Below are 14,902 nucleotides of genomic sequence, written 5' to 3' on the forward strand. Positions count from 1 at the left end.
TGATTTCAATTACTCTAATATAATTTTAGCAGCTTTTATATATGCATTTATATTTTGTTTTAAATAGCATTTTGAGTTTTATATAATCTCTCTCTCTATATATATATTAAGCATTGCCCCGATGAAGAACTCTGAAATCCATTGTACTATATATTTTTTTTCAAAATAAGTATCTTTTTAGCATCCTATGGAATTTATCCTTTCATTCTGGTACTTCCTGTTTTGGTTTCTTTGGTCTACAATATTTTTTTCTTGTTTATCATCTCATCTTATATAAACAACCAAATAAAAATTACACTGTAGTTTATGAATAATCAGAGTAATCATTTACTCTCTGTTGCCACTTTTGTAAGACTTTTCTCTTACAACGGATATAGAACTAATCAAAATTATGAAATGGAAAACCCTTGACACACAATAACAGGAATTTAGATTAACATATCTGCAATAAAACATATGTTCAATATAATGCTTTCAACATTCAGTACAAGGATTGATGTAGCTCTTCCTTACCTGTACAGCACTGTTAAGAAAACAACTGTTTTGTCCTGGTTCATTTAATAAGCCTTTCGTGGGAGCCAGGGACATCACACTTCCAGGCTGATATACTTTTCCAAGATTTCCTCCAGGTTTTCTCAAGAATTTTGCCCATGCCATTATTTAGGAAATAAATACAGATTTATAAAGTAAAATGTAAGGAAGCTGAGCAGAACAAGGCAGATTCAGACAATCGACTTTAAAAAAAGTATGGCACTGTGATCATGCTTCCAAGTCTTGAGCTTGCACTTAGATAACGTTGTTATGCTCTATTTGGTTTATGAAAATAGTTTTTTAAAATCTGAAGTCAAAATAGAGCATAAAAATATCAGAAACTCCAGTGAATAAAGTTAATGTAATCTGAAGAACTGTGAAAATACTGATTGATCATCTTTGTAATATTCATCTCCCTTTTAACTTTGAATGCAATATCATTTGGGGAAAGGTTTTTAAAATATAATAGCAACTATCAAAACCCAGGAGTTCTTAGCTAGTATTGTATGCAGGGATTTTATGCTGATTCTTCTTTCTCAATATCAGCAAAATATATCACATTTCTTCTTTTGGTTTGCAGAAATAATTCTATATATACTTCATATTATTTTTCAAAGTCTGAAAAAAGAAAAGGAGAGAGGGAGTTACGATTGTATACACATACTTTCTTCACCAGTCACGATCTATAAGGCAGAGAATAAAAATATCCAAGACTGAAACGGCATAAGGAGGCCTCTGTCAAAGTAAAAAAGCACACGAACAGTGCTTCCCAGTTATAGCCTCTGGGACTGACACTTTGCTTGATACCTCCTACTTAGTGAGCAAAAGAAGAAAGGGAGTGGCCGGTAAGCATATAAATAAAGGTACTGCCGGTAATGAGATGTCCAAAAGCATGCTTCAGGCTTTGTGTTGCTGTTCGTTTCAGGGAGGACAGGATATCACGTAAACACAAGTAGATTTTTTTTGAATCCAACACTGGTTTACTTCTCATACTTAAGATTTCCTATCACAAATTATGGCTTAGTTATAGAAACTTATGGTTTCACACCACCCACACACACAATTTTACCTTGGGGAGTCTTTTGATTTCAGACCTCCTTGTTTACTCAGAGACTTGTGATTTATTAGGAATGCTGGTTTATTGGGATAGAGACTTCTAATTTAATATCACAAACATTTGATTTAAGTGTCACCGTGATTTCATACCACACTTGGCTTAGCTCGGAAAAACTTCTGATATAATAGCGAATATTGGTTTTAGCAACAGAGTGGTGATTTCATACTTATTTTTGTTTCAGAGAGAGAGATTACTTAAATGCTAGTTTAATAGGCATAGGAAGCCACTATTTTTCAAAAGCATCACTGGGGCAAGAGTTTGATTTTATACTTTTTTTTTTTTTGTGCTTCAGAGAAGAAAGCTGTCAGCTTTTAACAAATATAGTTTTATCAGGCAGAGCCTTGTGTTTTCATGACTTAAGTACCAGAGACTTAACAAGAGACAAGAAACACTAACTGAATTGCCAGAGACATATGATTTCATATCACATACACTGATTTATTTGCCAAAGATGTGTGGCTTCCTCTCCCTTTTTCCATATAGGTGGATCATTTAACAAATACTGGTTTATTGGGAGAGGTTTGCAGTTTTGGAAAAGTCCTTGTTTGTCATTTGATATAATCTTTATTTTTCTTCAGGGAAATTTGTTAGAGACAGATCACTTAATACTGGTTTATTGGGGTGGGGTAATTCAGCTAGAAATACTATTTTACCAAGGCATAGCCTTATAATTTCATACCATACGAAAAACATTATGGTATTATTGGACTAGAATCTCATACTTTTGTGCCACAAACAGTAGTATATCAGGTCAGAACATTGTGATTTCAATTTCTGAGGATCTGTTGCAAAGAAAGAGAAAAAGTGTATGTGAAAGAGATTATTTAACAAACATTGGTGTACTAGATCATGGGCTTACAATTTCATAACTGTATCAAGGCAGAGATAACTTATAAGGGGAAGAAATTTCCCTAATAACGTTTTCTTTCAGAAAACATTTGAAACTTCAGGAAGTCAGCTTTCATTATCTGACGAATTTAATATTTGAATTTTATTCTATTAAGATGACGACAAACCTAAGTTGATGAGGTTGAGAAAAATAGGAAGCTGCATGCTTGCTATATGGACTTCTAATCAATTAATGAGCGATATGCAAAATCAGTGTGACATCACTATTTTAATTCTTGAGATTAAGGCAGGACCAGATACTTAAGAAATGATGCTACTAATCTGCAATCAATTAAAAGAATTTTCAGTGTCAGTAATACTGAGTGTTCTTTGAGCTGTGTGACAAACAACTGTTTCCAAATGGTAGGAAACTTTGTATCCATAAATACTGGTTGACAAGTGGCAGAGACTTTTGATTTTCTTACAAGTAATGCTTGTAAGAAGTAATGCTTCTAAAAAGGAGAAACATCTGAATTATAACAGACAGTGGTCTGTAAAGGGCAAAGGGTATTGATTTGAAACTTCTTCAGTTCCAGTTAGCCCTATTGGTAGTAACTAAAAAAAACTGTAAAAGATTTATTGAGGTATCTGCAGTTCACATTTTAAAGGAACAAAACTAAATACATTCAGGAAAGTAGACTGTATTATTTTAATGGATTGTGAGTTTTTATATTGTCTTTGTATTTATTGTTCATCACCCATAGTTATGTATTTAAGATGGGTGGCTGTATAAATTTTCTAAATAAATAAAATAAATAGTGTGGCTTATTATATAATAATCCCATCCTTGGGTTTAAAAAGTTAAAATATGGTAACCCTAATATAAAGCAAATGTGAAAAGATGAATATAGAAGACACAGAATATGTAAATACACTTGTAGCTTCCAAATGAAGTCTTCTATATGACCTGCATATTTTTGTTCCTTAAGATATGACGATATGGAGAAGAAAAGCTAATGAAAAAAAATTAACTTTTTTGAAAATAGTTTTAACATTTGGTATAATTTAAAATTCAGAGAAGTATTTAAACTATATATGTTTTTTACCTATACACAGGTATGCCAATATTTATTCATAGTTTTGTTTACTGTCTACAAAATGATGAAATTATTCAAAGAACCAGCGCAACTTTGACTATCCTCTGGATAACATGTACTCCATAGATATTTCTGGCACAATCTCTTAGTATTTAAGAAATCTTTAAAACATTTGTGTTTCTTATTGCTGCATGACAGTTCATGAATGGAGTAGTATACTAAGAATTTTTTTTTACAATCAGCAAAACTATTCAAAATATAAATAATTGCTTTCTATTTCCTTTTAAATAAGAGCAACAATGATAAGTTAACTAAAAATGCTGGTCAACTTTTAGAACTGAATGTGTGAATTTTTCATATTCAGAGAGGCTTGTAGTTTACAGAAAATCAATTTAAAGCCATTTGTAACCTATTTAAAGAGACTAAATTGGGAGTTGGTCAGGTATAGTGCTTCAAGTCAAGTACAGTAGCTAAGGTAAAGGAAGACACTAGAAAGAGAAAGGGATGGGCAGTCTGGTCAGTGTAGAGGATTGCGGAGATGGCCTTAGAGAAAGATTCCAATGACTGTTAAGTAAACATCAGCTTAGCCCAGATAGGCAGAAGGGGGTAAGGAAAAAACTCAAGATTGTCCCACCACCTTGATTAGTATAAAGGGGGTGGAGAATCTCTATCAAGCTTTCAAGATATATATTTTTAATATCCTATAACAACAGAGTTCCAGTAGTTCACATCATCTACCATGATCTATTTCAAAAGGCTGACAGTTGGGTATGCCACACTTAATTCAAGTGTAAGAGCTAATGAGAGGTAAAGGGAAGGAAGGTTTGTGTGTGTTTACTGCATGTAATTTATTACAGAACTAATAAAAACTTTTCAGACATTCTAGTCATGAAGTCCTTATTTAGAGAGAATGTATTCTTCAGTTTATAAACGATGCATTTCAATTTTTAAAATACTCTGAATTAACTCCCAGAACAAAGTCATACAGAAATCTATTCATATTGTCACTTGTTCTGTATGTTTATGCAAAAAGCTTATTCCTAAATATTCATATTTCACGTTATTTCAGGATTCAGTGATAATTCCTATGGTAATCTTCTAAATATGATATGATTATGGCTGAACTACAGTCAGGCCAGTGTTTTTTACATGCAATATTAAAACAAAAACAAAAAACTAAATCCTTACCAGGCACTATTTGGTTTTGCTACATTTAACTCTTTCTAAACTGTGAGGTATAAAGGTTTCTAACCTGAGCTAATATAAACTGCAAAGAATGATTTTAGATTGCAAAGAACAGCTACAACTGCATCATTATGGTTTTGGAAAGAAGCTCAAGATCTTTGAGTTTTTGGTGGTGTTTTCATCCATCCTTTTATTCCATGGAGGACTGGAAAGGGAAAGAATATTTCAAGTAAAAAAAAAATGAAAGAACTGGTTACACAAATGGTGTCAACGGGAGAGATCTGGGTCCTAGGATTATGGTTGGAATTATTCAGATAGATTATTGGTATGAAACAGACTGCAACTCACAAAGACTGGAAGGAATATGTTTTGTCAGAGCATGGTAATCTTCATTAGAGGCTTGAAAAGTCAGAAACAGAATTCCTCAAATGAGGATCTCAGATAAAGAAGAGTTTACTGTAGAAAGAGAGTATATTGAAATGGAGGTTCTTAAACTACTCAGTGAAAAATACACATGTGGTATGAATACTGATACATAAAATACATAGCCTTTATTGTCCATACACTAATGTTTATAATATGAGAAATATGATGAGTTTAAGTTTTATTACAGAACAGTAAATATAATAATGGAGACCTGGTGGAATGTTTCCCATGACTGGATTATAACAACTAAAAGACACAACTTATTCAGGAGGACAGAAAGAATAGAAATAGAGAAGGAATTGCACTATATGTTAAATATATCCATTGCTTCTCAGGAGTCCAAATTAATGAACTTGGCAATACTGTATAAATCATCTGAATGAAATAAAAGAAATACTGTTGGTATCTACTATTACTCGATATGGCTGAAACCTTCAAAAAGCAAACTGTGGATCTTTCAAAGAAGCATAAAGCATCTATATAGATACAATAAAAAAATTAATAAAGTTGTAGTTACAGGAAGCTATCATCTGTTGGAAGACAAAGTGTCAAGCACGATCCTTCTAGGAATTTAGGAACTGTGTTTCTGATAACTTTCTCCTTTAGAGGGAGGAAGGCACAAGGTAATCAGCTAGCCTTAACTTGATACTAGTCAGTACTTAGTTGATTATGAGCAAAAGTGTATGCTTATGAAATTTGGAAATGATGCAAAATTGAATGGGACAGCTAACACCCTAGAAGATAGAAATAAAATTCAAAACTATCTTGATGAGCAAGATGGCTGAAAATAACAGTGGCATCTGATAGAGACAAATGCAAAAGTTTAGAAAACAAAATTCAAGATGTAGAATACTTAACTTGGTAACAGTACTTGTGAAAAAAATATTGGAATAATAGTTGAGTGTCAAACTATTGCGTGACTATGAGTTAGCAGAATGACGTTTAGAAAAAAAGCAAATGAGTTTGAAGCTACATAGCAGGAGTATAATTTCAAATCAGACATTTTTTTTGGTCAGACACTATATTAAGTCTTGAGTCCAGTTCTGGGCATCACCTTTTAAGAAGGATTCAGAGAAACTGTAACTGGTTCAGAGAAGGAAAAAAAGAGAATGTTCGGGGACTACCAAATAAAACTTATTAAGAGAGACTGAAGAGGTGGGTATGCTTAGCCTTCAGAAAACGAGTGGAGTATAATAGCATAGCTGTAAATAGGAGCAGAACAATGTGGAAGAGCTACTGCATATATACCCTTTTACTGTATAAACTTCCAGGAAAAAGCTGGTAATTATGTTGGAAAACAGCATGTCTACATAGAACCCTTTTTGTGATTAATGTAACTTATGTTCTTAGATAGTATTAACAAGCCGTCTGAGTAAGCTATCCCTGACGTATTCTCTGTTGTGTCAGTCATCATTCCATTATCAATAATAAAAGCAGTCCATATTGTGAGTAATCATCTTGCCTAGTATGAAATGTATCAGGTACCATCTTAGCAATTTCCACTGAAATAACAATTGAAATAAAATCATATTCAAATCATATTAATTAAAATCATATTCATATTTATTATTGTAATCTGCTTTTTAATTTTAGGTACTGCCATTTGGCTATCTTCAGCCACTATTTTAATTACTATACTATAGTAGAATATCTAAAACCATACATTATTATGTTTCTTAATATTTTAAGAAAAATCTTCGTTATTTTACTAACATCTTGAAAGTGCTTTTTTTATTTGTAAAATTAGTTTTTTTACATGGGCACAACACACTGATACCCTGAACACACACACACACACACACACAGATAAGGTTAAGATTTATATGCAGAATCTTAACATGTATATATATATATATATATATATATATATATATATATATGTTAAGATTCTGCATATAAATCTTAACCTTATCCATATATAGAGAATGAAAATGAGCAGGAGTTATGGCTAAAATAATTTGTATCTGTATGCTATACAGTGAATGTCTGTATTCAATAAGGGATTGTGCATCTATCTTTCAAATAATAATGATAATTATTATTTAAGTTAATTTAACAACCCCCCCTCCAATTTCAACTCTCGCAGGTTTCTAGGGGAAACTGATCCATAACTGAGAAGCAGATGAATAGTCTTATTTAGTAATTTGTAAAATTTCTTTAATAATTGGAGGGGTGGGGGTTATAAAAATAGAAACAAGCACCGATAACCTATGTGTCAAATTTAAATGCAAAGGTGGCAATCATACATCTAATGTAAATTTTACAAGGCATCAATATAATGCAACTAACAATCTCAGTTAAGTATTCTTAAGAGAAAGATATACTTTTGCTAAGGTATTTCTATCATATAATGATAATTAAATTAAAATACCAACTTTAATTAAATCTGTATTAGCTTCTAACCTTAAAAATACATTTGTAGTTCTTAAATTACCAAAACATTTTTAAACTGCACCAAAATCTGTTCCTGCATCCTATGTTATAAGCAATAACATTTTAAGGAGTGGATATCTGACACATCTATACCTACCTGTACTAATATGTACAGTTTTCAAGAAATATCTAGAACAGATTTCATATACTTCCCATGAACCTGAATGTAGACATTCATGGTTAAAATGTAACTGAATTGCTTACAATTTAATTAATTTTGGAACTGAACATTATAAACCTTTAATGTGAATACTAATAGATACAATATCCTAAATATTCTTTATACAAATTGTATTTATTCTTATTTTTCAGTGCACCTCTTTGAGTACATTTAATAATCCACTAAGACATAAAACTAAAAAAGTGGTAAGTATCTACTTGAAAACTTTCATACAGTTAAGTGCCTGAATATTCTACAGGATCTCTGCATTGGCTTAAGCACTGCAAATATGAGGGTATCACAAATAATGGAGCACCAGATCATTTTAACAATCCTCAGCTTTGACAGACCTCAATTCCTTACTGTAAACAAACACTGCAGTTTCTGGCACTGGTGTCGCATGCTTTCCCTACTCTTTACCCTACTGCGATAGCCAGTTAACCACCAATGTTTGGAGAGGGGCATGAGGGGGGATAATCCTGTGGTATCCCACAGTCCACACTTACAAGGGGCTCCAGGTTAAAGCGCAAGAGGCAGAATGGAGGTCATTTTCCATGTTGCTAACAGTCAACACACTAATTGTTGAACCGCATGGGAGAAGATGCGTAGGTAGGTAAACAAGAAGGAGTAGAGTTATGAAGGCAGCTGTAAGGCGCAGCAACCACAACGGAGAAACGGGGAAGGGGGGGGGGATTATAAAAAAAAAAAAGCTTCTTCGTTGCCATTCATCTTTTCACATCACAGTGATCAAGGGACTTCCATCAAGCAATGTCAAGGGGCGGCATGAAGATCGAAAGCCCACTCTTGGCTCGACCCTCGTCATTCTCACACTCAGCCCACTCGCCCCGCGGACCCTTCCACCAAGCTGCGTCCAACCGAGAGAGAAGGAAAGGAAGGGAAAAGCCGCCCTTACAGCAAGCACCCTGGACTCTCCCCACCCCCGAGGTTTTCGCACCTGCCGCCCCAAGGGAAACCTTTTGGCGCCGGGAACTTTCTGGTGGGAAGGTGTGCGTGCGGACGCAGGCAGCAGGGCACTGAGGCCCCTTCGCCTCCCTCGCCCCCAGTTCTCGACGTAGCGGCCGGCCGAAGCGGCACCGGGGCCCTCTTTCCTGGCCGGGCTCTACGCCCTCGCTCTTCCTCCTCGCTTCAGAAGCAGGCGCCCGCGTCCCGCGGGGAAGTACCCGGCACCCGCCTCGAGATAAACTCCAATCCCTGCTCTCCCGCGGGGACTCACCTCGGCGGCCTCTCTTCCCCATCCCGACCGCGACTCCAGCGGGCGATCCGGCTGCGCCTGAAGCGGGCAGGCTCCTTCCCCCGCCCCCATCGCCCTGCCCCTGCCCCTGCCCCCGCCCCCCTCCTGCCTCAGTAACTTTCTTCCTCCTGCTTCCAGCGAAGCACGCGCGCCCACGGCTGGAGGGGGCGGGGCGGAGGAACAACCGTCCCGGAGCGCTCTGGAGGCGCGCGCGGGCCGGAGAAGCAGCTGACTCTCGCGGGAGGGGTCAGGCCTCCTTCAGACGCCAGAGAGAGGGCGGCTTCCGATTGGAGGGAGAGGGAAACCACAAGGAAGGTACGCGGGAAGTGATTGGCAGTGCGGAGCTGGGAGGACACTGCCGGAAGAGCCAATTCGAAGCTCTGGCTCCTGCCTCCGGCTTCTGCCTTGTGAATGCGGCGTCTGGCCCGGCGGGGACGTGCGGAAGTTGAGGCTGGGCTGACAGGTTGGTGCGCGCGGCTGCTGGCGCGTGGCGTGTTTGAAGGAGAACGTGCAAGATAGGGAGAATCAGATTAGGATTGTGTTCACATATGAATGTGGTTGCTCTGCTTAAGAATGGTTTACCGAAATGAATCACAACGGATTGGCTTCCCACAGTGGGCCTAAACATCATGGTTATAAGCAAGACACTCGCTTATAACATAAGAAACACATGCAAAGCCAGGAACAAGCTATCCTCTGGTTAGCTCTGAGTGCTGCATAAACTTAGCCTAAACTATCTGTTCCTTCCTTCCTTCCCTGATTTAGATGTATGCTTACAGGCTGTGTTTGCACGATTTGCTTATGGTTGCAAAACATTGGAAAGAGGCGCCTCACAAAATAAGTTAGCATCAGTGAAGCATTAAAATAGGCAGCTCCTGATTGATCGCAGGGGCATGCAGACAAAACTTCCACTGGAATCTAGTGAAACAGTTGTGCAGCTAGAAGCAGCTTTTGAAACAATTTCGTGAATCTTCCAAAGCATGTAACTGCTGTAATGTTTTGAGGTGTTTTGCTTCAGCTAACATGCTTTGCATGGACCTGTTATTGACCTATGGCTAATTATGGTTTATTCAAACCAATTTTCTGAGTTTTGACACATTGTACCAAAATTTATCTGTATGGTCTGGATTCACACAATGAGGTTAGCTAGTTTGGCCTCAGTGTGTTGTTTGAATACATCAAAACTGCTTTTTGGAGGGGAGGGGGTGTGAGGAAAAACTGTCCACCAGACACCATCTCATTCATGTTTTGCAATCCAGCCAAAACTGAGTATGTAGATAAAGCTTTTTCTTGTGCCCCAACAGTATTTCGTTCTAATATCTTTACTGCTGCTTGTACTTACGAACTTGTCAAGCTTCAGCAGTGTAGACCATTCCATTCGGAAAAGCCAAACCATAATAGACAGCAATCCCTGACAAGCTGCTACAAAGGAGCAGCAGCTGTCTTCACTGGTAAGAGGATATGAGTCCATGTGTCATGACAGTGAACAACAGCACATACAGATCCAGCTGAATGCATGGTGGGAGTTCAGAGGAGCAAGTGCCAATTTCGAATTGTAGTCATGGTGGCCCTGTCACCTGTTTCAGATGGGGACAGGATTGGCCCAGCATTGTTTCCAGAAGTGGACAGGTACGTTATGGTGTCAGATAGCAGACATGGCCTTTACTTCACTATTGTTTTCTGGGAAGTATGGAGGATTTAGTTCTGCCCCCTTACCTCCACCATTAGGTGATATGAATACATACCTGCAGCATCATTAGAAAGTAGCTCTCTCTTTGAAAGATACAACAGACAGAAGGGGACTCACTGTTATGCCATCCAAAATGCTGAGATAGAGACTGCTCCTCCTGGTGTTACATTATCCATTGCCTGTTAGGTGAGTAAGTCCTGGAGGCAGTTGATGATCCTTCCTTTCCTTCTGGATAGCGTGGACAGAATTTGATCCTCATGGAAAATGAGTATGAGACTTCAGTAACAGCTTATCCATCCTAAAACTGTACTGTCTGTAGTTTCCTCTATTTATTTCACCTAATAACTTCAGCTTTCCCCATCTCCTCTAGAGCTAGTATATCAAGGTTGCAAAAGTACAGATGACTATTAGTTTGAAGGAAAGAGATAGATTTATGCATCTGGCGCTATATAGTGGTCATCTGGATTTTTGCAGATCAGATAGGATAACCATATCCTCCCTACTCCTTCACTCATTTTCCTATGTGTCTCAGTGCCTTCTAATTGCATATCTTTTCCTTCTCTTACAAAACATGGAACAAGTCAACTCAGGAAACTTGCTTTTCTCATTTGTAAATACTGGTTCAAGTCTAGATGTGTGTACTCACTGTGAAGTAAATACAGATTTCGTCATGGAAATTTGATGAACATTCCAATGGCTGTGTAAATGAAACAGAGTTAAAAAAAATTAAGCTACTGTGAAGAAAACAAAAGATTGACTTAGCCAAAAATTCTAGACCTGTGGAAAGAATGCTGAGTTGGAAAAAGTCCAAGGAGATAAAAAAATCAAGGCACAGAGAACTCAGATACAGTGTGTTTGTTATAGGAGAGGGAACAGTATCCATGTAGTTGTGAATCAGAAACCTGAGGAAAGGCATGTGTAGAAGATAGCAGCCATTAGAATGAGGCAGATAAATTAATAAGGTATTTAAAGGAGAGATATCTGAGAAAGGGAAATACAGGAAGCTCATAATGCTGAGGGCTACACTTGACCTATGACTTGGCATGCCAATAGGCTGCATTCCAAAAAATGGGCAAGACAAAAAAAAGATGCAAGTGGGCATATGCTATGACTATGTTTAGATCAAATGTAAACACAATCACAATAGTTACTGTGATTACTCCTTATGTATTTAATATCTGTAAATACATTAATAACTGTAAACTTTAAAATTGTATTATGAGGAAAATATTTAGTATTTTCACATATTGAACTTTAAAGTTTATAGTTCAGTGGCAACTTAACAACTATAATAAAATAATTGTTTATTTATTTATTTTGCTGCAAACTTTAAGTAGAAGTGTGTTTGATTTTCTTCTTTATTGGGAATATTACTCTTTCTTTATGTTCACCTTGCTCTGTTTCATTAACATCAGTAGTTATGCACTTATGTGAGTGAGACCAATTTCAGTTTGGCACATGTTTGGCATAACCTTTACAGTGGGCAACAATGGACTTTTAAATACTTTTAAAATTAGAACAACAATGATTTTTCCAGCTATAATTTTATTTAAACAGGAAACAGGAAAAGTAATTTAATACCATTATGCTATAAATTATTGTATGATGATATACTGCTCTAGACTACATAATCCTATAGCAAAGATTTTAGCAACAAGATGAATGGCAATCAGAAAGCAATTTTTAAGTCATATGAAAAATTACATAGCATTGTGTTACAGTTCTATAGCATTCTCTCTCTGTATATATATCATACTAAAAACATTTTAAACTGTATTACATTGGGTCATAAATGATAACCACTACAAATTATAATAGGTGAGTACTGAATTGTGTTAGTTACTTTTCACTATATACCCTCTGTGTTGAAAAAGACAGAAGAATAGTGTATATGTATTTGTATTGTATTTTATATTGCATTATAGTGAATGAACAAATCATGGCAATTTCAGTCAGTTGTCTAATGTAGAAGAAGCAACCCAAAATTCTTACTTAAAATAAGTGTGTCACAATGGAGATTCTGTTGATCACTGTTATCTTATGGATGAGTCCCAAAATATCTTCTACAAAGAGGGGCTCCCATTCAATCAGATTAACTTTCTGTTTCTATAACATTTAAGATTTTAAAAGCATTTTTTGACAAAGAAAAGACTGGAAGTATCTATGTCATCCGTTTGGAATACCTCTTATTTTGGAGGGATACTCAGGGTTTTTTTTCTTCCTGTTTCAATATCTGAGTTTAGTTTTAGCAAATTTGAATGAAATAAGCATGTGTACAGAATGGGAAAAATCTTAATTTATTTTCGTAACCAAACACCAAGGATGATTAGAAGAAATAGTTATACAGAAATAACTGGGACATAAGCACAATGTGCATGCGGTTATTGAAATTATAAATAATAGAGTGGAAAATTTACCCAGTGTACAACACTGCAGGTAATCTTATTGAAGAATGTAGAGACTGCAAAATAATGAAGCTACCCTCTTTATCCAACTATTGAAGATTGTACTGAGATGCTTTGGAAAGTATTACTAGCTATCATTATGCAGAAAAGATATTATTTTGTTAAAAGAAAGCATGTCACCAATTTTGTTTTGCAGACATATAGGAGACTCTAGTTTTCATTAAACTAAAGTCCCCTTTCATTACACGTATTTCCATTTTCAGAACTTTTTGTTTGAAAAAAAATACATGTGAAGTTTAATAGTGAGGTTCCTACTCAAGCAATACACTCATTGAGATCAATAGGTTTCATTCTCAGGTAAGTATTTGGATTATCTATATAAGTTACATTAGGTATGCAAGATTTAAAATAATTTTAAAGATGGTATTTTAGTCATTTTATCACATTTTTAAAAGTCTTAGCTGTTTCATCATTTGGCTTCATCAACAGATCTGCCTTTTTCTCATAAAACAAGTTTACTAAATTTAACGTCAAGTTCTGTATTCAAAATTTTCTATAATATCTATCATTTGCAAAAATGATAAACATATTTAAGTGCATCCTTTATAACCAAATCTTAGACAAGTTTTCTAGGACTTACAGCATTAGATTTGCTGTCTAACAAATATGCACATAATTGTATCTTTATTATTTTAGAAAGTGAGTCTCATTTAAATGCTGCTTGGAAATCACCCTTCCCCACCCACCCTGTCCTGTAACTTAGCAGCTGGATTCATACATTGCACTAAACCAATAACATTAAACTTAATTTTAGCTTAGTGTAATGTATCATTTTTGTCATATTGATTTGTAATCTATGATTTGTAGCTTAGTGTTCTGTATCACCCCAGTCAGCTATGGCTTATTCTATAAATCAGTTGCTAGAGTCACAGTGGTATGTTGAAAAAGCCATAATAACCTGGTGAACATATAACATAAAACTGACAGTATAACAAACCAGAAAAATGCAGTGTTTGTGGATTAGACAAAAAAATGTGAACAGTCATCTTCAAAATGTCAGAAATATTTCTTTAGGGCTGAATATCAGGCCAAGTGTTAGACGAAAAGTTATTTATATGAAATAATAGCAAGAAGCAAACACAAATTTGGAAGGTAGCAGGAAAGGCCTTGTGTAGCTTGGTCTACAAGGAACAGAGTGACTTGTTCCCTAGAGAAGGGATCAAAAGAATTGATGGAAACCAGTAGAGCAGCTCTGTTGATTCCCTGGCAATCAGGTGTAGTTACGAGATGATAACAAGCTTTGCCAAAAGCAGGCAGCCACATGACAGCTTCTCATGGAGTACAAAGGCCTTGGGTAAGTTGTCTTAACTTGAGTGCTCTGTTCCTCTCTTCCTGGTGTATGACTTGCTTTCATTCCCCAAATGAAAACCTTTTAAAGTATAGTCTGTTGCGTTCCTTAGGACTAATCAAAGTAGTTTTAGTTCTTGCACAAATACATTAGGTTTAATTCTTTATGATGTTGATTCCCATGCCTTGCAGCATAGTTATTAAAATATGGCCAGTACCAGCAGTTGAAATGAACTTAGTGAAAAAGTAGGCCTTACGATATATGCAATCTGTTTTGCATTCTTTCCCTTTCAAAGGTGTTCTCATTTCACATTCTGTTTTACACATGAGCATCACACAACATCCTACTGCTGTTGAGTACTATCCACCCATCCGTCATTTGGGAGAAAACTAAAGCAGCATGACATTCTGTGTTCAGGTTGTTGACCTCT

The 14,902-nt window shown here is 36.1% G+C and overlaps 1 protein-coding gene across 1 annotated transcript in view; it reads right to left on the bottom strand.

Annotated features, from left to right (window-relative positions):
• USP53 (ubiquitin specific peptidase 53) overlaps positions 1-9,098 on the bottom strand; it is a 36,238-nt gene extending 27,140 nt beyond the window's left edge. The window contains exons 1-2 of the mRNA XM_088132900.1: positions 9,012-9,098; positions 514-1,149 (exon numbers count right to left, since the gene is read on the bottom strand). Of these exons, the coding sequence (XP_087989026.1) occupies positions 514-657 (144 nt within the window). The 5' untranslated portion in view covers positions 658-1,149; positions 9,012-9,098. The remainder of the gene's footprint in view (positions 1-513; positions 1,150-9,011) is intronic.
• Positions 9,099-14,902: the final 5,804 nt, after the last annotated feature.

Source organism: Python bivittatus, unplaced genomic scaffold, assembly GCF_059951505.1.
Source record: "Python bivittatus isolate LINGU-HERP-01145 unplaced genomic scaffold, Pbiv_v1 ctg000070_np1212, whole genome shotgun sequence".
Taxonomy (NCBI): Eukaryota; Metazoa; Chordata; class Lepidosauria; order Squamata; family Pythonidae; genus Python; species Python bivittatus.